At 42.1% G+C, this 23,885-nt stretch overlaps 1 protein-coding gene across 1 annotated transcript in view; it reads right to left on the bottom strand.

The window, feature by feature from the left end:
* Rarb (retinoic acid receptor, beta) overlaps positions 1 to 23,885 on the bottom strand; it is a 644,731-nt gene that overhangs the window by 327,953 nt on the left and 292,893 nt on the right. Inside the window, exon 2 of the mRNA XM_087584950.1 lies at positions 22,569 to 23,017. Within this exon, the coding sequence (XP_087441076.1) occupies positions 22,569 to 22,746 (178 nt within the window). The 5' untranslated portion in view covers positions 22,747 to 23,017. The remainder of the gene's footprint in view (positions 1 to 22,568; positions 23,018 to 23,885) is intronic.

Genomic DNA, 23,885 nt, shown 5'->3' with positions numbered 1-23,885 from the left:
GCTCGAACACTGAGGGGAAAGAGCAGAGTCCCTGGGGGTCCTAGCCCACCAGCCCAGATGAATTGGCACAGATTTCAGCATGATTCCACAAATGTTACCACCTCAATTTTTAAGACCATCATACATTCTCCATCGTGCATATTTAGGAAGATACACATGCATGTCTTGCCTTGCTTAGGTCATGAGTGTTACCTTATAGGCAATTCTGCCAGGTTCCTCCCAGAACCCTAGCAAAGGCTTACATCATCGTCGTCATCGTCGTCGTCGTCGTCGTCGTCGTCGTCGTCGTCACTATCATCTGTGCGATTAAACTGCTGCTGCCAGATGAAGTTGGCCTGGCATACAAAGGGACTGCTCCACACCCAAGTTCGCCCTCTTTCTGTCCCCACATGTTTGCAGCTGGTCTTTCTTTCCCCTTCCTGTCCTTCTCTGTTCCCCTTCTCTGCCCTCATGTCTCTGCTCCTGTCTGTCTTCCCCTATCTCTTCTTCAGGCCCCCACTCCCTCCCCTTCTTCCAAATAAGCCTCCTTATGCCAGGTTTGTAGCATGTGGTAATTTCTCAGCTGCTTTGGCATGGGCTGGTCAGGTACACCCCTCCCACCATATTATATTTCATAACAATGCGCACTTAGGAGGTTTCCAGAGCTCAGCCTTTGTCACTAGTGACAGTCTCATTTTAATTCTGAAACGGTTTCATTTAAATTATGCAGCTGGGTAGATATTTTACTGATGTCATATTACAGATCATTTATATCACTTCTCGGTCTCCCCTTTGAAGCTGAGTGGAGATGTGGCATGTGTGTGTGTGTGCTGTGTGTGTCCTGTAAGTAGGTAGTGTGAGTACTTTGCCCATCTTTGCACCATTCCCGTCCTTTCCCCTCCCCATCTGGTCTTACAGAATGCAATGGTTTTCACACACAAAAAAAGTGACAATGGGGAAAGTTACAATGAAAACTGCAAATCTCTCCCTGAAACGGCAACAGCAGCAGCTACTCTGAGAGAATGTATCACAGAGTAGGAGAATGGAGAAGAAGAACAATCAAATAATGGAATGATCAACAACAAAATTCGATATTTCTCACTCTTTTATGACAAGTTTATTGCATTCAATTGGGAGCTGACAAGAAAAGTCCCAATCAAGCTAACTGAAACATAGTAACACAGAAACACACATAGTAACAGTGAAAATCACAGGGAGAGCCCGGTGGGAGGAGTCAGTGCACTGAGAAGTGATTCAGAACTGTTTAAGGACTTCGCTTTCTCATGTCTTCACTCCTGGGAACGGATGTGCTCTTCTGTTTTTGTTTATTCGTTTGTTTGTTTTTCTTTAATTAGTTAATCAATTCACTTTACATCCCACTGGCATCATCCCCAACAACGTCAACCTACCCTGGCACATCAAGTTGAATCAGTTTGAAGTGCATCCTCTTCCGCTGAAGCCAGACAAGGCATCCCAGCTAGGGGAAAGGAATTCAAAGGCAGGCAACAGAGTATGAGTCAGAGACAGCCCCTGCTCCTATTGTTAGGGGACCCACATAGAGACAAAGCTGCACATCTGCTATATATGTGTCTAAGTCCAGTCCAGGCATACTTTCTGATTAATGGTTCAGTCTCTGTGAGTCCGAACAGGCCCAGGTAAGTTTACTCTGTAGGGTTTCTGTGGTGTCCTTGACCTTACTGGTTTCCTCAATCCTTCCCCCTACTCTTCCACAAGACTCCATGAGCTGTAATGTTTGGTTGTGGGTCTCTGCATCTGTTTCCATAAGCTGGTGGATGAAGCCTCTCAGATGTCAGGTATGTTAGGTTCGTGTCTGTAAGCATCGCAGGATATCACTAATAGTGTCAGGGGTTGGCTCTCTCCCATGGGTGGGTCTCAAGCTGGGCCAGTCATTGGTTGGCTGTTCCCTCAATCTGTGCTCTATCTTTATCCTTGCACATCTTGTAGGTTCCATTGCAACATTTGAGTCACTGGTGTACTCAAGGGAAGCTGGCTTCTGTTTCAGAACCGGGTTATCTTTAGGAAGAGTGAGTGTGACAATGACTGTGGTCAGTGGGAAAGGAAGGTTCTGGACTGAGAAAATTTGGTCTGGGTAGAACTGGGATGGTGGAGCCCAGGGTGAAGTTCTGAGAGTCTTTTCAGCCACTTGGAGCCTTGTGGCTAGAACTCGAAGCTGCCTTCTGCATGTTTGATTCGCTGGTAAAACATTAAGTTGTGCAGCTGGTGACAAGGAAGTCTCAATTGCCAGAGCCACACTTACTCCAGTGCTTTCTCTGAAATGGAAGGCTCAGGAAGCTTAGGCTTTGTTCTTTCTCACTGTGCCATCTGGGGCATAAAAGAGGGTCTGAAACCAGGGGCTGGCTGCACAGCAGGGTTCAGGCTCTGTACCGGACACCAGAGAGACCCGCTGCTCACAGACAGGGGGGAGAGCAGATCTAAAGCCCCCATGCTCCTCAGAGGGATGGACAGGTGTTTGGTGCAGAACCACATGAGGTGATGCAGATGTCCAACTCCCTCACCTATGTTTATTCATCCTCAGCACCATCCCTGCATTACCATAGCAACATGAACCCTACACACACTTCCAAATGCCTACAAGGGCAGTTCCCCTGGTGAGGACTCCTGCTGTAAGAGAATGACTATAAAAGGGACAATCTCCTATGACATGACCACAGAAAATTCTGTAGAACGTTTTGGTCCTTGCACGGGCATGTGATGTTGCTGCTGGCTCCCTAGCAATTTCCTTATACACTTGTACCATATTTTCCATAGTATTTATCCTGTAAAGCACGAGGGATAGTCACCTTGTTTTCAGACATTTAAAGGTCACATCCACGCTGGCCTAACTCAACACAGAAGCAATAACCATGATCAGTTAAGCTTCCCACGGTTGGTTCTTTTATCCACTGGAAATACCTTTAAAAATAAGATACAAATCAGGCTGCTGGTTATTGATGTGTTTCGGTCATAGCTTTCTGGATATTTTATCCAAGAAAGTAATTTAAAAGAAGAGAACATTAGGCAACACCTGGACATTAAGTGCAGCCATGATGGGATGGTCCAGCAAACTGGAGTCTGCTGGGCAGACCCTCACACAGTGATCATACAAAACACATTTCAACCACAGGAAAAAGGCCTTCTTCGAAAGGAGTTTAGCAGTTCCCATGACACGAGTGAAATAAGCTGAGGGAAAACAGGAAACTGGCTGAAGACAGCAGGGCTGGGTAAGGGGAAGACATATGCTCACCGGAAGACCTTACTGCAGGGAAAGCATCAGCATTCGAGCAACCAATAGGAGATGTGAGCTCCTGAGACTCAATGGCAGAAGACTAAAAGGCAAAACAATGTGCTCATTACAGATCCAGCCACAGAGCAGAACAGACATTTCATCCTATCCTCAACTGTGGTTCGGTTCTGCCTTTCCTTTCAGGGTGTCAGGGTGCCACCAGCACACCAGCCTGAAGAGAAATGGAATGGGTGGGATCAGCCTCTTCTCTCGGGGCATCAAATGCCATTAGCATGAAGAGGCGTTCCAGATGCTAGGGACTTGACTGACTACCTGGTTGGGCATTTCCTGGTATGTCCTCTGCAGAAGCAAGGAGGAAGCTACTTTCACTCCTGCCAGTCTCATGATTTGAGATTTCCTAGGTTTCAAAATGCTCTACTTTGCCAGTTCTATGCCCCACACTGAACTACATCCAAGGTAGCAGAGGGTGGCTTTTCGTTGGGAATGTAAAAGTACAAAATGCTTTCTGCATATGGACCGGGAACAGGACACAAGTGAAGGACTCCACAGAAGCTGAAGTTTCTGGGGGTTTGTTTTAGATGAAGATCTGAACACATTCTGATCTATTAATCTCAGAACAGAGGAACTTTTCCCATTCAGTGCACACTACTCATTCAAGAATGAACTCGATAAAGCCACTGACGCTGTGGCCAGTCTCTGATCATCTTACTGTGGATAGTCCCTAAACATATTCCCCTACAAAATGATCCACTGTGGTTCGAATACAGTTGCACTGAGGTCCACCAATCAGATCACTGCAGAAGGGCACAGGAAGGTGGAAGGGCAATTAGCTCATGAGAGGTCCTGAGAGGCTACAGTATTCCATTGTTTGACTTAAACATTACTTAGCTCTGACAGGCTATTTAGCTGTACTTACATACAAAATTCTTTCTTTTTCCTGTTCTGGTATTTACCAGACCTAAGACATTATGTAGATACTATCTTCATCCTGTAAGAACCAGACACACAGCCTCATGGAAGCTCTGTGAGCATGGATGGACCCAGCACTCATTAAATATTTACCAAGCTGTTTAAGTAAGTCCTCACAGTGTCACAGTGGATCTGAGCACTTACCAACCCTTACCTCTTCTACACAGATGCTCTGGGGCAGTGGTCACCTCCCCTATCTGCTCTGCATGAGATAAAAACTGCAGGTGAGAAGTCTCATAGCTCCTTCCTATGTAATCAGAGGTGACAGTAAACGTTTCCTCAAAGACTTATTCATCCTAAGCCAATAACTGGCTTGTCACACAGATGAATGGTATCCACTATACATGGAGGGACTATAGCTTGGAAGCACAAAATTCTTGGGCAAAGTTTGTGTTCTTCTAGGTCCTTGAAGGTCAAGATAAACAGTTGAGGACCTGCAGGTCAGGCTAGCACATCCTCCAGAGGTTCAGAAGGAGCTTCTCCATTTGTTCCCAAGTACACCAATGAGCCACACCGCACCCTACCTGGGCTTATTTATTTCGCTTCTCAGAACCAGAAAGAACATCCTCAGGAAGGGGTGTCCTCATCTTCGGTGAACACTGAACCTGGTGACTAAAATACACTGACAGTTCTTTGACACACAAACTCCCCCAATGAAGCCTAGGGAGAGAATGGATTCTGAGGTGAATCTTCTCTCACAGTGAAGGAGTACTCCTTCTGAGCTTTCATGGTTGGGAATGATGGAGACATAATGAAAATCACATCTGTTTGAGCTCTTCAAACCTTCCTTTCCTGCCCCTTCACTATCCTAAAAAAAACCCTTTCTACACAGAATGACACCTGGAGTCACCACGTCTGTAACGGCCTCAGAAGCTCCCAGGAACTGTTGTTTATAGAGTTCTTTGCTAATAAAAAGAAGAAAGTGGTAGCTTTTTAGTTGGGGGTGTGCAACAATTCAATCTGTCCCATAGTCTCTGACAGAAAGAATTTACTGCTGTTCCTTTTTGAGCCAGGTCTGACAATGCCTATGTACCTGGGAATCATCTTGAAGTTTTCTATCACCCATCTTCACTTTTGAGAGCTCGAGGTCCAGGTGTATGCAGGTCTGTGCAGTGTTTGGGATCAAACCCAAGGCCTCCTACATGCTAACAAAGAACTCTAGCAACTGAGTGACAGCCCCAGACCCAAGGAATTTTGTAAAAGGTAAATTTTTAGTTGTGTGTTAGAGTTGAGTGAGAGAGTATGTGTGTGTGTGTATGTGTGTCTGTGTGTGAATATGAGTGTGTATCTGCTGTGAGAGTGTATGTGTATGTATGTGTGTGTGTGATAGTGTATGTGAGTTGTGAGGGTGTGTAATTGTGTGTTAGTGAGAGAAGATCAGGGCAGGTTGTTATGAGCTTCCTGATATGGGTGCTGAACTTGGGTGCCCTGGAAGGGTAGTATGAGTCCCTAACTACTGATCCATCTCTTCTGCTCTAGGATGATTGTTTTATATGGCACACCTAATGACATCACAGATGCCAGGTCTCATGGAATTCCTCAGCAATGGCTTCTATAGGTCAAGAACTGTTATTGACATAAGATCACTCTGAGCGACAGGGAGAAAAGCGGTCAAGGATAGAGAAGCAAACACATGTCAGGGAGATTCGCTTCAGAGGGCTTGTCTGTCAACTGAAACCACGTACCTTCCATAATTCACAGACAGGAAGTGATCTCAAGGGATCACACATTGAACTGTTTAAGATGAGAAGTTGAAATTCTTTGTAGAAAACTTGATGTTTCTAGCATCAGACAGAAAGGGCCAGCAAGTCCCCTTCTCTTTAAGGCAGAACTAAGGAAAACTTCTAGATACTTGCCCTTCCCTCAGATCTAATATAATCTCCCAAACTGATGTAGGCTCAGAGTGTTTGGAAACTGAAGCACTGAGTGGCACCTCAGGGCTCTGCTCTCATTGGGTGGTGGAGGTCACATCTGGCCTGCTCAGATGAAGGGTACCTTGTGAGAGTTATGGAGGTGCTTGTGGATAAGTCATAGTTAATAACCTGGTGGTCTTTTGCATTATTTGTGTGGTTGAGAGCACACCTGATCCTCCCCAATATCCTTATTATGAACTTGTCAATCTATAGAATCTATCTTTATAGAAGATGTCACATGTACTTTACAAAGAGTCTTGATGTAGTCATGTATTAAACCTTATGGTGACACAGGATTGAGTTAATTATTAGCAAGGACGTTTTCACCAAATTGTGTTTACTTAACTATGCTTAAAATAAATCACTCAGGGTCAGACTCCTGAAGTTTGAAACAACACTAATTATTGAGTCATGTTGAAACAAACTACCTTCTTACTCCCACAGGTCATTGTTTTAGTGGCTGTGGTGGTCACAGAGGCCCCCACAGTACATCAGCACCTTCATGGTGGTCCCATGGATGCAGCATCATGTAAACATCAGCTTTTCCAGGAATGGCCTATTGAATCTCACATGGGCTGTTTGCTGGGAGAAGACATGAGGAGCAAGGACACTCACTCCTGGACTCTTTTTCCCTGGCCAAAAGCATTTTACCCAACTCACAAAAATGCTGGAGTGCATGTGCTCTAGCCATAGAAGTCCTCTCCCCATGAGAGGGTTTTTATTCTGTGCACTATCATTTTCTACAGCTGCTTCACCCTCAGTTTCTTCCTGCATGAGTGCTGCTCCTAAGAGCTGTTTTGCCCTCACTTCTCAGGAATAGAGTCTCGTGTCCATGGTCTCTTTGTGCTTTCCAAAACGGTTGGGTGAAGAAAGGATTTTTTTAGGAAGAAATTTCCAAAGTCTCTGGGAACTGGTTATTTGTCTTGTCACACTCACATTAACATTTCTCTTGGGCCTAGGGTTGGAGTACTTGGGTACTGTAGATCTGGAGGCACTGGATGGTACCCCAGCACTTCCCTTTCACTGAGGTAGGAAGGATGCAATTGGCCACTAGCAGATAAGTCATCTAAATTCCTAATGCACAAAATGTCCCTTATGTCCTGAAGATAGAGTGGGGCTGTGGGCCATGCGACGCAGGAGGTCTGCTGACTTCAGCTCACAAACTTCTATGCCTTGTAGCAACCCTCTTCTGCAAATGGATTTTCAGGAGAAGTGCTACTCTAGCATAGACACTTTAGTAGAGTGGTCTCAAATGGCTTTCCCTTTTACTCTTATCATCCATATTTACTTACAAGGCAAAATGTTTTGGGTGTAAAAATGCTTAAAAAATCTTTCCCCCATATATGGTATTTGATAAATAAATCTGAGGAAGATATCATGAATCTGCCCTGGCTACTGTGAGTGAGTTCATGTGTGTGACTTTCCCATGACATGATGGATGAGACTCTTTAGACAGTGCTAATAACTCTAAAACACGAAAGCCAAAGTTGAAGGTGAGCATGCTCACCAAGCTTGGACCATCTTCAGAGACGCTGACAGAATACTTTTCTCTTCACAAACGTCTCTTTTGAAATGTTGTCTTAGATTAAAAGTTTTTAAAAGTCTTTGGGAAAGGTTGTTCCCAGGCAAATGGAATCTGTTACAAATCTCAAAACTCTCAGCTAACAGGAAACCTGACTTAGGTAGGGGACCTTTTCAGCAAATACAACTGAATTAGTTCAATGGAATTTAATTTTAATTAATCCCCAAGTTATTATCAAATCTATTATATAACAGACAGGATACCTACTCTGTGACAGGCATTAAATAATAAATGTGCAGTTAAGAATAAGATGGCCATCGATCCTCAGTGAAGACTACATAGACATCACAACCCAACATGGTGGCATGTATCTGTATGTGTCACATATGCAGAAGCAAGAAGTTGGCAGGTTGGGATTCATTCTGGGCTACATGGGAAGAATCTGTCTCAAGAGAAAAAGAAAAGCACCATGGACAATCACCAATTGAGAAACAAAAAATAAATAAGATGTCTTCCAGGCTAGATTGTAACATAGTGGGTACGTGCTTTCCTACTAGGCATGAGGCCCTGAGCTCAATCTTCACTGATTCAAAAGTAACAAACAAACAAACAGCAACAAAATGCCAAACAACCAAACAAAAACAGTAAAGCCAAACAAAAGAATTATCCAAAGAATCTTTCTAAATTTTGTCTTAAGCCTACAAAAATATCTCTAAATATATACAACATATATTTGAAAATAAAATATTGCCTTCCAGTTTGGAACTGGGCTGGGAGCAGAGCCTCTGCTCCAGATCCCAACCCATTCAGTCCATACCCCAGTTGCAGTTAGACTCCCCAGGTATTCCAACACATCCAGGATCACATGTCAGACCCCAAACCCTGTCCCAGTACCTGGCAGAACCGGGACCTCTGGATCCTGGGACACAGATAACATGCCTAGCCAGAGGCCTGCTCTCATTCCTGTTTGGACGTGGACTGGGAGCATACTTCTGCTCTGTATCCTAACCCATTCAGCCTTCACCCCAGTTGCAGCTAGACTCTCCAGGTATTCTGACACTTCCAGGATCAGAGGAGCACAGGACTACAGGATCATAGGTTCACAGGAGAGACAGGATCCAGTCAGAGATAGCAAGTCCAGTTAACAGTAGAGATAACCAGATGTCTAGAAGGAAGTACAAGAATATAAGCAAGAGAAAGCAATATGAATCGGAAACATCAGAACCCAGTTCTCCCACCACAGAAAGCCCTGGATACCCCAACACACCTATAAAGTAAGATTCAGATCTAAATTCTCATGCTCATGAAGATGAGAGAGGACTTTAAGAAGGACATAAATAACTCCCTTAAAGAAATACAGGAGAACACAGGTAAACAAGTAGAATCCCTTAAGGAGGAAACACATAAATCCCTTAAAGAAATACAGGAAAACACAACCAAACAGAACAAAACCATGCAAGACCTAAAAAAAAAAAGGAAATAGAAACATTAAAGAAAACACAAATGGAGACAACCCTGAAGATTGAAAACCTTGAAAAGAGAGCAAGAGACACAGATGCAAGCATCACTTACAGAATGTAAGACATAGAAGAGAGAATCTCAGGGGCAGAAGATACCATAGAAGACATCGACAGTTAAGGAAAATTAAAAATGCAAAAAGCACTTAACTAAAAACATTCAAGAAATCTAGGACACAATGAAAGACTGGACCTGAGAATAATAGGCATAGAAGAGAGTGAAGATTCCCAACTCAAAAGGTCAGCAAACTTATTCAACAAAATTATAGAAGAAAACTTCCCAAACCTAAAGAAAGTGATGCCCATAAATACAGACAAAACATATAGAAAACCAAACAGATGGGACCAAAAAAGAAATTCCTCTCCTCACATAATTATTAAAACACTGAATGCACAGAACAAAGAAATAATATTGAAAACAGTAAGGGAAAAGCTCAAGTATATGTATAAAGGCAGACCTGTTAGAATTACACCAACCTTCTCAACAGTGACTTTGAAAGCCAGAAGATCTTGGACAGATGTTATACAGACCCTAAGAGAACAAAAATGTCTGCCCAGGCTAATATACCCAGCAAAACTCTCAATAACCATAGATGGAGAAAGCAAGGTATTCCAAGACAAAACCAAATTTAAACAGTGTCTTTCCACTAATCCTGCCTTACAGAGTATAATAGAAGGACAAGTCCAACACAAGGAGAGAAACTACACCAAAGAAAAAGCAAGTTTTTTTTACAACAAACCCAAAAGAAAAGAAATGCACAAATGTAATTCCACCTCTAACAACAAAAATAACAAAAAGCAACAATCCTTGGTCCTTAATATCTCTCAACATCAATGGACTTAATTCCCAAATAAAAAACATAGGTTAACAGACTGGATACATAAACAGTACCCAGCATTTTGCTGCATACAAGAAACACAAAGACAGACATTGCCTGAAAGTAAAAGGATCGGAAAAAATTGCAAGCAAGTGGTCCCAAGAAACAAGCTGGAGCAGCCTTTCTAACATCAAATAAAATCGACATTCAACCAAAAGTTATCAGAAAAGATGGGAATGAACACTACATAATCATCAAAGAAAAAAATCCACCAAGATGAACTCTCAATTCTCAACATTTATGCCCCAAATGCAAGGGACACCACATTTGTAAAAGAAACATTACTAAAGCTCAAAGCTCACACTGAACCTCACACAGTAATAATAGAATAATAGATTTCAACACCACACTCTCACCATTGGACAGTTCATGGAAACAGAAACTAAACAGAGATGGTGAAACCGAAAGAAGTTATGAAACAAATGGATTTGAGTGACATCTATAGAACATTTCATCCTAAAACAAAAGGATATACCTTCTTCTCAGCACCTCATGATACCTTCTCCAAAATTGACCATATAAATGGACACAAAACAAACCTCAACAGATACAAGAACATTGAATTGATCCCATGTAGTCTATCAGACCACCATGGACTAAGGCTGGTCTTCAATTAAAAACAAAACCAACAGAAATCCCATATACACATGGAAGCTGAACAAGTATCTACTCAATGATAACTTGGTCAGGGTAGAAATAAAGAAAGAAATTAAAGGCTCTTTAGAGTTCAATGAAAATGGAGGCAGAACATATCCAAACTTAGGGGCACAATGAAAGAATGGAAACAGTGCTAAGAGGGAAATTTATAGCACTGAGTGTCTTCATAAAGAAATTGGAGAGAGCATATCCTAACAGCTTAACAGCACATCTGAGAGCTCTAGAACAAAAAGAAGCAAATACATCCAAGAAGAGTAGACAGCAGGAAATAATCTAACTCAGAGCTGAAATCAACCAAGTAGAAACAAAGAGAATTATACAAAGAATCAACAAAACCAAGAGCTGGTGCTTGCAAAAATCAGCAAGATAGATAAACCCTTAGACAAACTAAATAGAGGGCACAGAGACAGTATCCAAATTAACGAAACCAGGAATGAAAAGGGAGACACAACAACTGAAACTGAGAACATTAAAAAATAATCAGATTCTACTACAAAAGTCTATATTCAACAAAACTAGAAAATATAGATGAAATGGATGATTTTCTAGACAGATACCAGGTACCAAAGTTAAATCAGGATCAGATAAACCATCTAAACAGTCCCGTAACACCTAAAGAAATAGAAGCATTCATTAGAAGTTTTCCACCTCCCCCTCCCCAACGACAACAAAGCCCACAGCCAGATGGTTTTCGTGCAGAATTTTCTTAGATCTTCAAAGAAGACCTAATACCAATACTTCTCAAACTATTCCACAAAATAGAAACAGAAGGAACACTACCCAATTCTCTCTATGAAGCCACAATTACACTGACAGTTAAGTCATAAAAAGACCCAACAACAAAAGAGAACTACAGACCAATTTCCCTTACAAATATCAATGCAAAATATTCATTAAATTTTTGCAAACCGAATCCAAGAACACATTAAAATAATATTCACCATGATCAAGTAGGCTTCATCCCAGGAAAGTAGGGATGGTTCAATAAATGGAAATCCATTAATGTAATCCACTATATAGACAAACTCAAAGGAAAAAAACATGATCATCTCATGTTTTTCATACTGAAAAAGCCTTTGACAAAATCCAATATCCATCCATGTTAAAAGTTTTGGAAAGATCAGGAATTCAAGGTCCATATCTAAATATAATAAAAGCAACATACAGCAAACCAATAGCCAACCTCAAACTACACAGAGAGAAACTCAAAGTAATCCCATTAAAATCAGGGACAAGACAAGGCTGCCCACTCTCTCCCTACATATTTAATATAGCACTTGAAGTTCTAGTCTGAGCAATTACACAACAAAAGGAGATCAAAGAGATACAATTCGGGAAGAAGGAAGTTAAAATATCACTATTTTCAGGTATGATAATATACATAGTCGACCCCAAAAATTTTACCAGAGAGCTCCTACAGCTGATAAAAAAACTTCAGCAAAGTGGCTGAATATAAAATTAACTTTAACAAATCAGTAGCCTTCCTCTACTCAAAGGATGAATGGGCTGAGAAAGAAATTAGGGAAACAACATTCGTCACAATAGTCACAATTAATATAAAATACCTTGGTGTGACTCTAACCAAGCAAGTCAAAGATCTGTATGACAAGAACTTCAAGTCCCTGAAGAAAGAAATTGAAGAAGACCTCCGAAGATGGAAAGATATCCCATGCTCATAGATTGGCAGGGTTAGTATAGTAAAAATGACCATTGTCAAAAGCAATGCACAGATTTGATTCAGTCCCCATCAAAATTCCAACTCAATCTTTCATAGAGCAATTTGCAAATTCATTTGGAGTAACAAAAACACAGGATAGCGAAAACTATTCTCAACAATAAAAGGATGGAATCACCATCCCTGGCCTCAATTTGTACTATAAAGTGATAGTAATAAAAAAACTGTACAGTATTGGTACAGAGACAGGTAGGTGGATCAATGGAATAGAATTGAAGATCCAGAAATGAATCCACAGAAAAAATTAAATAATAAATAAATAAATAAATAAATAAATAAATAAATAAATAAATAAGAAAGGAACCCACACAACTATGGTCACTTGATCTTTGACAAGGGAGCTAAAATCATCCAGTGGAAAAAAGAGAACATTTTCAACACATGGTACTGGTTCAACAGGCAGTCAACATTTAGAAAAATGCAAATTAATCCATTTTTTCTCCTGTATAAAGCTCATGTCAAAGTGGATCAAGAACCTCCACATAAAACCAGACACACTGAAACTAATAGAAGATAAAATGGGGAAGAGCCTTGAACACGTGGGCAGAGGAGAATACTTCCTAAACAGAACACAATGGCTTATGCTCTATGATAAAAAATTGACAAATGGGACCTCATAAAATTAAAAAGCTTCTGTTTGGCAAGGGACATTGTCAATAGGACAAAATGGCAACCCTAAGATTGGGAAAAGATCTTTACCAATCCTACATCCGATAGAGGGCTAATATCCAAAATATACAGAACTCAAGAAGTTAAACTCCAGAGAATCAAATAACCCTATTGAAAAGTGGGGTACAGCTAAACAGAGAATTATCAACTGAGGAATCTCAAATGGCTGAGAACCACTTAAAGAAATGTTCAACATTCTTAGTCATCAGAGAAAAGCAAAACAAAACAACCCTGAGATACTTTACACCAGTCAGAATGGCTAAGATCAAAACCTCAGGGGACAGCAGGTACTGGCAAGGAGGTGGAGAAAGAGAAACACTCCTCCATTGTTGGTGGGATTGCACGCTGGTACAACCACTCTCGAAAGAAGTTTGGTGGTTCCTCAGAAACTTGTAAATTCTTCTATCTGAAGACCCAGCTATAAAAATACTGGGCATATATCTAAAAGATGCACAAACATATAACAAGAACACATGTCCCATCATGTTTATAGCAGCCTTACTTATAATAGCTAGAAGTTGGACACAGCCCAGATATCTCTCAACAGAAGAATGGATACAGAATATGTGGTACATCTACACAATGGAGGACTATTCATCTATTAAAAACAATGACTTCATAAAATTCACAGGCAAGTGGATGGAACTAGAAAATATCATCCTAAATGAGGTAACCTAGACACAAAAGCACACCCATGGTATGTACTCACTCATAAGTGAGTATTAGTTCAAAAGCTCACAATGCCCATGATACAACCCACAGACCATATGGAGCTTAGGAGGAAGGAAGACCAGCGTGCAGATGCTTCAGTCCTGATTTGAACAGGGAACAGGATAAAAGAGGGAGGTGGAGGTAGGGGACGACCTGGGGGAGATGGAGAAAATAAGGGGGCAGTATCAGGTACTTTTGGGGACAGGAGAGAGAGGTACAAAGGGTCAGGAAATTGAATAAAATTATGTAGTGGAGAAGGTTGAGGAACTGAGGATAGCCACCATAGGGTTCCAGACACCAGGGAAACCTGAGGCCCCCAGGACCCAATGGGGATGACTTTAACTGAAATGCACAGAGAAGGAGGAGATAGAAGTTGTAGAGACCACCTCCAGCAGATAGGCACAGCCCCCAGTCAAGGGACGGGGATGCCCTTCTATCTCAAAATTTTTAACCCAGAAATGTTCCTGTCCAAAGGAACAAGAGGGACAAAAATATGGAACAGAGACTGGGGGAAGGGCCATCTGGGGACTGCCCCACCCGGGGATTCATTCCTGTCTGCAGAACCCAAACCTGACACTGTTGCCTTTGCCAAGAGACAGTTGTTGACAGGAACCTGTTATGACTGCTCATTGAGAGGTTCAGCCAGCAACTGACCAATACAGATATGGATGCTTGGAGCCAACCATCAGTCTGAGCTCAGGGAGCCGGGTAGGGGAGCTGGAGGAAGGACTGCAGGAGCTGAGGGGGATTGCAACCCTATAGGAAGAAGAACATCAGTGTCCCAGACCACAGAGTGCACCCAGGGACTAGATCACCAACCAAGGAGTGTACAGGGACGGATCCATGGCTCCAGATACATAGATAGTAGAGAGTGGCCTTGTCTGACATCAAGGGGAGGGAAGGCCCTTGGTCCTGTGGAGGTTTGATGCCCCATTGTAGGAGAATGCTGGAGGTATGGGGCAGGAAAGGGTGAGTGTGTGGGAAGCACCCTCAGAGAGGCAAAGGGGAGGGAGGAGAGGGAGCTTTGAGGTTCAGAGGCACTTGGAGGTATAATCAGGAAGTGGGATATTATTTCAGATGTAAATGAATGGAATGATTAATTTTTAAAAAAAAGGATATGTGAAAGAAACAGACAGAAAAAATATTAAGTAGAAGTAATATATGGGAGGGTTTACAGGGAACAGGGAAATGTACTTAATATAAAAAGTAAAAGAAACAATTAAAATGGAATTATTAAGTACTCTTAATACCTAATTATGAATCTTTAATTATAACCATGGAAACTTCGTTTTCATTTTCACGTCAATATGCTCATGTATCCACCAACGCTTCAAAGCATGTGTTTTTATACTCTCTAAAGTCAGCTTTTATTAGGAGTGTGGCCTCCAGTTTCTTTTTCAATGAAAAGCATGCGTGACACTGTCCACACTCTCTCTGACACATCCCGCATCAAAACAAGATGCAAAGCATAGATCAAAATAGGTGAACTCTGGGTACTGAGAACAACTTCAGAGAAAAGACACATTTGATTGTTATTCTCCCCTAGAAACTGCAATGAATGTTTTGCCTTCTCGCATACAAGAAATTTTTAAATATCATAAATATCATAAATATCATAACTTGTGTAATTTTTAAAGGCTATATTTGAATAATAACTGTAAAATGGAAACTTTAAGGAATTTTAATGAGTCATTTCTGTCTCCATTTCTGTGTGTGTCTGTCTGTCTTTCTGTCTGTCTCTCTCTTCCTCTCTCTCTCTCTCTCTCTCTCTCTCTCTCTATATATATATATATATATATATATATATATATATATATATATATATGTGTGTGTGTGTGTGTGTGTGTGTGTGTGTGTGTGTGTGTGTTTATGTGTGGAGCTTGGGTGTGTAAGAACACCAAATCCTGGATGATGGACAGAGACACTAACGGCTTCATCCCTTCTGTGCATCTATCTACCCCTGGGCTCTACCTAGTCCCAACTACTTGGTCCATTTTACCGCTAAGAAGTATCTATCATTGTCAATGTACTGTTGCATGCTTTACTAAAATATATTTTTTTCTAAACGAGTTTCTTTTATATTTCAACAGTGTCAGCACGCTGGCATTTGAGGAAGCAGCATGAAGCTCCTCACCCCTTCTTCCTGAAGTCAAAAATCCTAGTGCTGTTTCTTGAAAGTGCTACCATGTAGCAAGTCATGGGCCCTCACTGGAAAGGGGGTCTCATAAGCCTCAAAGAGAGGGCTGTCTCGATTTGGGCAACAAGGACAAAGAGAGGGGTCTAAGAAAACAGGCCTTGCTAAGGGCCTCCATCCCTGATATCACAGCCTCTGTTGAGAGCGTCGCAGTTCAGCAATGCCTTGCACTACATATTGCCAAAGTAAGCAAAGACATGGGTTTCCATGGTTTCTGAGTCTTCATTTTCTGAAGGAGCCAATGCCACAGGAAATTTAGGAAGTAAACTTTCGCTTTTACTGTAGCTAACCTGTCTTCTCTTATAGGTGACCCAACCATGAACCTAGTAAGACTATAAAGTCATCACTCAACAACTTATGCTAAGGTTAACATTGTATGTGGGGCATTAGAGCATCTGATCATTATCCATCATTGCATTTATTTTTAAAAGCAGATTTTGTTTAAAACGAGAACACATGAAAATGTGGGAGTAATGGGAAGCTTCTACCATGCAGGCCCTGGGGACCAGGCTCAAGGCTTAGCAGTAAGTGCCTGGACCCAGTAGGCCTTCTCGCCAGACCTCGACATGACATCTCAACTCTATCCCTGTTATTACTGGCAATCTCATTTTCACTAAAGATAATTCAATTTGCCAAATATGTCACTATTTTGCCATCATCTTCTTGTGTATATTTGGATGGTTTCTAGCTTTGTATTTGAACTAGCACCTGCTGTAAAGTTTTCTAACCATGAGACCTGACACTCAAGTCAAGGGTACCTCTAGGCTATTACCTACAAGATAGGTTCCTTGGTCCCACAGAATCAAGTCTAGAAGGTAAGTGTTCTAAGTTATTATATGGCATAGATTCTTACCCACATGTACGAATGACTGTTGGACATGCCTGCCATCCTTCTAGTACTTGATACTGACAACTTCAATGGGTATAAAACATCAGTCCAGGATCACCTTAGTGTACATTGCTTTGATTACCAACATGTAGTTAATGTGGGTAGTGGCCTTATTTTATGACACAGTCTGTTCTTTATCAGAGCTATGGTCCCTATACGTTGCTTCATAGTCTGGTTTTGTCAGCTGGTTTTAGTCAGAGTTCTATGATTCTTAGTATCATATCTAAGTTTTCTTTTAGGAGTATAAGTAGGTCATAGTATATGTATATGCATATGCACATGTATGTGTTTCAAACATATTTTAGCACATGAAGTACAATTGAATACACTTACAATTAAATCCATTTGGACATCTAGATTTGGTAAAACTAACATATCAGTGGCAGTCTGTGCACATAGGTAAGTATGCTTTCTCTGAATAGAAGTGGTCAGAATAGAGTCAGAAAAGCTGGGAGACTTCCACTAAATCTCAGAGTTTCCCATGAGGACTCACACAGATTTACGCCATGTCAAGCATTGTGACAAGAATAGATATGCCGAGGGGCCATGGTCTTCTTCACTAAATGGTTATAATTAAACTGCAACTTGCTGGTGTGAAATGTCCAGGTCCATTTTTTCCCCTTGGGTGTCCTTTTTGGGATTGGTTGACTTCATAATAATTAAGCAGTTAGCATTAGAGTAGTTTGGTATAAAAGAAGCAAAGACCCAAGAAATGTCCATCGCTACAGACATTATTACTGAAGTCTTCAACAACATCAGCAATTGTTCACAGAGATAATTGAGCTGCAAGCTTTGCAGGCCCTAAGTGGAAAATGCATGGCCTCTCACCCAGTTCTCCAGCTCTAAACAGAGATGGCTTAACTGCATGTGTCTTTCCTGGATGCAGAATTTTCATGACAAGTAGAAGCATGTGGTACTTCTCAATGTCACTAGTTCTAAGTCAATCTTTTCCTGCATGCAGAGACAGCCACCAGCACCGACCCCCGTAAACATGCCTCACTTTGTTCATCTGCTTAGATCCTGTTTCCAAATAAGGCATGACCTAGACTAGACAAAGTCAGGTTGGCCATATCTTTTGGGAATCACAATTCAATCCATAACAGTCTTCATATTCTTTGAGGTTTCTCATTGGAGATTGAATCCAACATGACACACAGCTCCAACATGATACAAACATCTGAGAACCAGCCACTTTGATAGACTTAGGAAACTCCATAAATGTGTAGTCATATGTCACTCCCCGGACCTCTGACTTGACTCCTGTTGTGTACATTTACTGGGTACATTCAGGGGAAATGTGTCTCAGAAGAAAGAAGACAAGACCAGGGTAAAGGGCATCAGATGACTAGAATCAACCAGTGAGGTTTAGACCATCAGTGGGCATGCATTTCAGAAAAGGGTCAGAAGCTCTGGGCCAAGGAACCAGTGGACACTCGTGAACAACTTGCAGTCTATCTCAGCTGCATGTTCTCTTCATGTAAGTTTCCCATTATATCCAGTCATGGCTAATACTATGGCACACAGACTCTTCCCAAAGGTCTAGGGTTTTGTTTTGTGTTTGCCAGGACAGTGCTTTCCAATCAGGAAAGAAGGAAAAGAACTCTCAGTAGACGGCATTGGAGATAAACAGACTGTTTTGAGAGAGGCTCAGCCAAAATCTTAGCACCATTTTCCAGATTGAACAACACATGAAAGAACACATGGGCACAATAAAACAGAGCTAGCAGCCATGAAGGGAAAGGAAGCAAGACAGACAGAAGGCTGCCCGACTTTCCCAGCAAGCCTGGAGCCCAGCTTGTGAGTACTGTCTGGCAGACCATATCCTCTCCTCCCACTGGAAGGCTTTCTGCTCTTGTACTCTCACCAGGTCTTTCCCCCAGCTCTCCCCTAGGATCAAAAATTATAGCCATTTTCCTAGTAGTTTGTGGAGCAAAAGAGCCTTTGGAATCACTTAAACATCTCTCGTGTCTAAGGACCCCATGGCAAATCATGGAAAGAGGTGTCTGTGTGGAGTGAGGACCATCCAAAGGTTGGGCTGACCTCACTGCCTGACACACTGGGAAAGGCATGTGCCCCAAGATCTGCATTTGGAATTGGACTCCAACTCTCGCTAGCTGTTAAACTTTGTACTCTTCCTAAGCTTTGTGGTGTTTATCTGTGAAACAGGACTTCTGCTAAATGGTCTGACAGCCATGCCAGTGTGCTATTAAAACTATGGTGACTGACATAGATTGATGTATGAGGTGCAGCATGCTTGGGGATTTACCTTTTATGCCCTTTTTATCGTGTTCCCTGTGCTCTAAGCTCACTGCAGCTCCAGAATTCAATGACCAGGGCACGCACACACACACACACACACACACACACACACACACACGCACACACACACACACACTATTCATAGAGTCAAGAATATTTTTAAAACCAGGGTCTTACTATATACATCAAGCTGGACTTGACTTCTCAATTCTCCTGCTCAACCTCCAAAGTCTTGTTACTAGGAACACGTGCCAGTAACCCTAAGAAAAGCCAACACTCTTAGATGCAAAACTAGGGACACTGTAGTACAGACAGAGGATCAGCAGAGCTTGGACTCTGGATAGGTCAGAGACCAGTGTGAGAGTGTGAGGAAGAAGCAGCACCTCTTATTTGCTTTTGAAATGGAAGATTCTGGAGTCTTCACAATCCCATACAACTGCCAAGAACCTCATTTTAGGGGCAGGGGATTAATTATTTCTGCTTGAGAGGCAGATACAGACATTCATAGAGTATGGAGGAGACATCAACAGTCCCATCATCCCATCCAACACTCCTAGAGCAGCTGTCTGTCATGTGTTCTACGCTACAGTACCTGCCTTTACCACCCAGTGTGCACAATGCTGCATACTGAGAATTCACGGCACTAGGATATCTCTTAAGCTAATTTTAGGACACAAATAAAATTTTATGCTTATATTTAGCCAGAGGAAAGTCAGCAGGTACCTCTTATAAGATCTCATTCTTCTTTTAGGATCCAAAGCACAGATTTTAATACTCTTCTCCCTTTTCCTCTTCCCTTCCTTCTCCTCCTTCCATTCCTCCTCTCTCTTTCTCCTTCTCCATCTCTCTTCTCCTATCTGTGAGACGGAGTCTCACTACACAACTCTGGCTGCACAGGGACTCACTATTTATACCAGGCTACTAGCCTCAAACTCATAGAGATCTGACTGTCTTTGCCTCTCAAGTGTTTGGAAAAACCTCTCTCGTTGATGGCCAGTTCATAGACGCTGTCTTAACAGTGGCTCCTGTTGATGAGTTTTATTGAGGCTGGAGAGATAGAGGTGTGGTTAAGAATATTTGCTACTCTTGTGGAGGACCTAGATTCAGTTCCAACACCCACAGGGTTGCTTACAATCTTCCAGAATTCTAGTTAAAGAAGATGCTCATGGTTCAACCGTTTCTGGTCTCTATGGGCACCTACACATATGTTGTATATATACATACATGAAGCCAATCACTCATGTGCATAAACACCTTAATGAATTTCACCTAGGCAACTTTACTTGATTTGACTGAAAGAAATAAGAAAAAATGAAACAAGACACGGATGGGGTAAGACAGAAGCCCAACTGGAAGCTTTCAGCCTGAACCTCGTCTATCTGCACTTACTCCGGCTACTTTTCAAGGTAGAGACACTCAGTACATTCCTTCAGGTCTCCCAAAATCAAACCCAAGCAATCTCCTGTCAGTTACAAACCCTTCGTTACTGGGTTAGCTCTGGGATAGGCTGACTCAGAGTTCCATGCCCTGCCCCCACCCAGACTCAGCCTATCTTTTCCATAAAGGAGAACGATACTTGAGGACTTGTGGGCTACAAAGCTTACTCCAGGCAATATGTAAACATGACATTCTTACTTATAAAAACAGAACTCCACCTCTGAAGAACACTCCAGCCCAGAGGCATCTGTGAGAAACGAGGGTTGTATGACCTATACACCATCCAGGGATGCCTATCGGTCCGCAGTACCAATTGCTCTGTTGCATATACCATGTATGCACTGAACTTTCCATAAAACCTTGGCTGGAAGAAGCCCAAAGGGGCTGGGATTTGTCACCTTCAGGCAGCTTAAGAGTGTCTCATCTACTAGATTTGATCTCCTTGGATGGGAATCCTGTTTTCTTAATTTCTCAGTCACAACAACAAAATATACTTTAAATGTAAGACCAAAATCTTGTTAGGATGTACTGTGTGTCAGGCTGGCTGAGCTATGGAATTAGACTGTGAAGCTCTTGATTGACTTCTCAGCTTTCACAATCATTTTATATGCCCTTGTGCTCACTGACGTTAACTCTGTAGTATCATTTGATATTGAATGAACTTCCATAGTTTGATCTGGCACCTGTGTCAATATATTTTCAATACAGACATTCTCTGGCTTCTCCGGAAGCCGTTTCATCTGCATCTATTTTAAATGTGAACTTTCAAAGAATGAGAGACAGTTGCTGAGTATTTCAAAGAATTTATTGGTCCTACACTGAGGCCAGAAACTTGAAACACTGGGGGATGAATCACAGTTTAGCCATTTCAGGAAGAAAAGGAGTCAGAATTTAGAATGATCCTTCTGTGATGGTGACACATACCCCTAGAATTTGTCGCCAAATTCCAACTGTCTGTCTGTCTGTCTGTCACTTCCTGCTTGTTTTGTTCGTTCCATCTCAACTTTGAAAGGAATCTTTAAGTTAATTTAGTTTAATTTAGTTTAAGCAAACTCCCTGCTTTTTGTGCATAAGGAGGTAGGATGGAAAGTTGAGCACAGTGAACAACACCAACGAAGTTAAGGCAGTACTTCAAAAGATAAACTTTGCTTTCTAGAACCAAACCAATATTTGGATGGATTTGCTCAAAAGCAGTAGGACGAGAAGCATCAGTAGGGAGGGCAAGGCTGAGCTCTAGCTCTAGGCTGATTCAGCAACAGGAAAAATGACCACAGAATTCACAGTCCTGGTATTCACCACAGCACCAGAGCCAACCCCAGCCTCCATCTTCAGATAAAAACTACACAAACTTCTTCAAAACTGGACCAGATCTAGGCCTTAGACAGAGCTCCTCAAAACCACCCAAAAGGAATACTTTTCACAGGTAGGTCATATTAATCTTAAATTGTCTCAGAGTACTTTTCCTTCCTTATGGAACTTTTTATGCATCAGGTAAGAAATGACCTTGGGTTAGAAGCAAGTCAGCTTGGAACCCAAAGTCATCAGGGACACAGAAAACCATTTGACTGGGGCGGACCCATGGTCTGTGAACTGAGGACTACAGGCAGAATCGGTAACACAATACCCAAGAGGAAATCTCACAAGTTAGACTCGAATACGAGGGTCAATAGCTTTTACCTATCATCGTCTCTCACTTGAAGTGCACACGCCAGTGGTCAGTTTCTTCAGGAATCTCTGCCTCCTCTGCCTGCCAGCTTTTGACCCACACTTTATAGAACACAGCAAGTGTCTTGGCTGTTCAGCACACACCAAATCTTAAAGGCCACCTTTTATGTCGCCCTTGCCATCACCACATGTTCATTTCCCCCACAGCATTTCAGGTAGAATTTTAGACAGAGAGAAACCAATATAACGGAACAGAACCTGCCCACCATACTGTGAGAGTTAGGCAGGGCCAAGGCCCTCAGTACTTACTGGCTGGTGATGGGGTGCTGCATCCACTGGGAGGTGGGTGGCCATGGAGCCCATGGAGTGGTGGCAGGGAGAGTCCTCCAATGACAGGTGGGAACAGCAATGGGTAGGGGGCAGCTGGGTAGTGAGTCATGTGTCCACGCACTGCCGGGACTGGGCATGCGTGGCTGCTGCTGCTCATGCTTCAGGCTTCACTGAAGGGCAAGTGCTCCAGGGCGGACACACATCACTACAGGTCCAGAAGCACACGGAAGGGGACAGGTGCGGGCAAACAGGCTGAATAAGGTCCTGTCGAAAGCAAGCAGGTTCACCTGCTGACCTGGCTTCCTCCCAGCAGGGGCTCTCTGTCTCCCATTTTGCTTTGCAGATAACAGGAAGGATGCTGGGGTTGGTCAGCTGCTCAGCTTAGGGTTCTGGGGCAGCGGTCATCTCCAAATCCAGTGCTGTTAATCCTATCAGAACACAAAAAGCAGATGTATCATAAATCTAAGGGATTTCTCACTTTACTGAGTTATTGTGCAAAAAGTATTATTAATGGTTTGGAGCTCCAAATTCCTTCTTTTCCTCATACATTTACAATGTTGTGGTTTTGTTTTTTCCAACTCAAGCCTTATAGTATAGGCTAAAACATCTACATATAATTCATCCTAACTGAGCATCCTTCGTTAAATTACAAGCACCACTCTGAACTATGTTCCCTGTAACACAACTTTCTGTGCCTCGAGTTTCTCCATGGCCATGGGGAAGCATTTATTTCCTGTCCCTCTACTTACAGTGTTTCTCTTGTTTGCATTTATGCTTCAAGTGCTTACTACCTGAGAGTGAAACGGCATCCAGTAAACATTTTCTGAATGAAAACGATCTTGTTCTTCAGGAAAATCACTTGTTTGATGCAGTCTAGCCTATGGGCATCAGAGTTTATACATACACTGCAGAGGAACAATTTTGGATTTCACTGTGTCCATGTGGGATGAAACACCAGCAACAAAATATTACTGCGGAGAAAGCTCTATTTTAATATGAAGAAAGGTCAGGAACCATTGAAGTGGAACATTTTAGATCGGTTTCTTATTGTCGACGTGTCTATAAGAATAACGTCAAGGTCAACAGCACTAAGGATGGTTAAAGAAGCCACAGGGTCTCATATTATTCTATGTTTATCTAAATCACTTTTGAAGTAATGCCATCTGGGGGTGACAATGTTCCCCCAGGACCACAGAATAGCTAACAAAATTTTCAGCTCCAGACATGAGAAACCTCGGGAGTTATTGGTCAAGAGAGTCTCAAAATAATACAAGACTCTCAAAATAATACAACCAA

This window comes from Rattus norvegicus, chromosome 15 (genome assembly GCF_021556685.1).
Source record: "Rattus norvegicus strain SHRSP/BbbUtx chromosome 15, alternate assembly SHRSP_T2T, whole genome shotgun sequence".
Lineage (NCBI taxonomy): Eukaryota > Metazoa > Chordata > Mammalia > Rodentia > Muridae > Rattus > Rattus norvegicus.
Note: the sequence above shows the minus strand (reverse complement) of the source record. Positions and strands in the feature narration are given on the sequence as shown.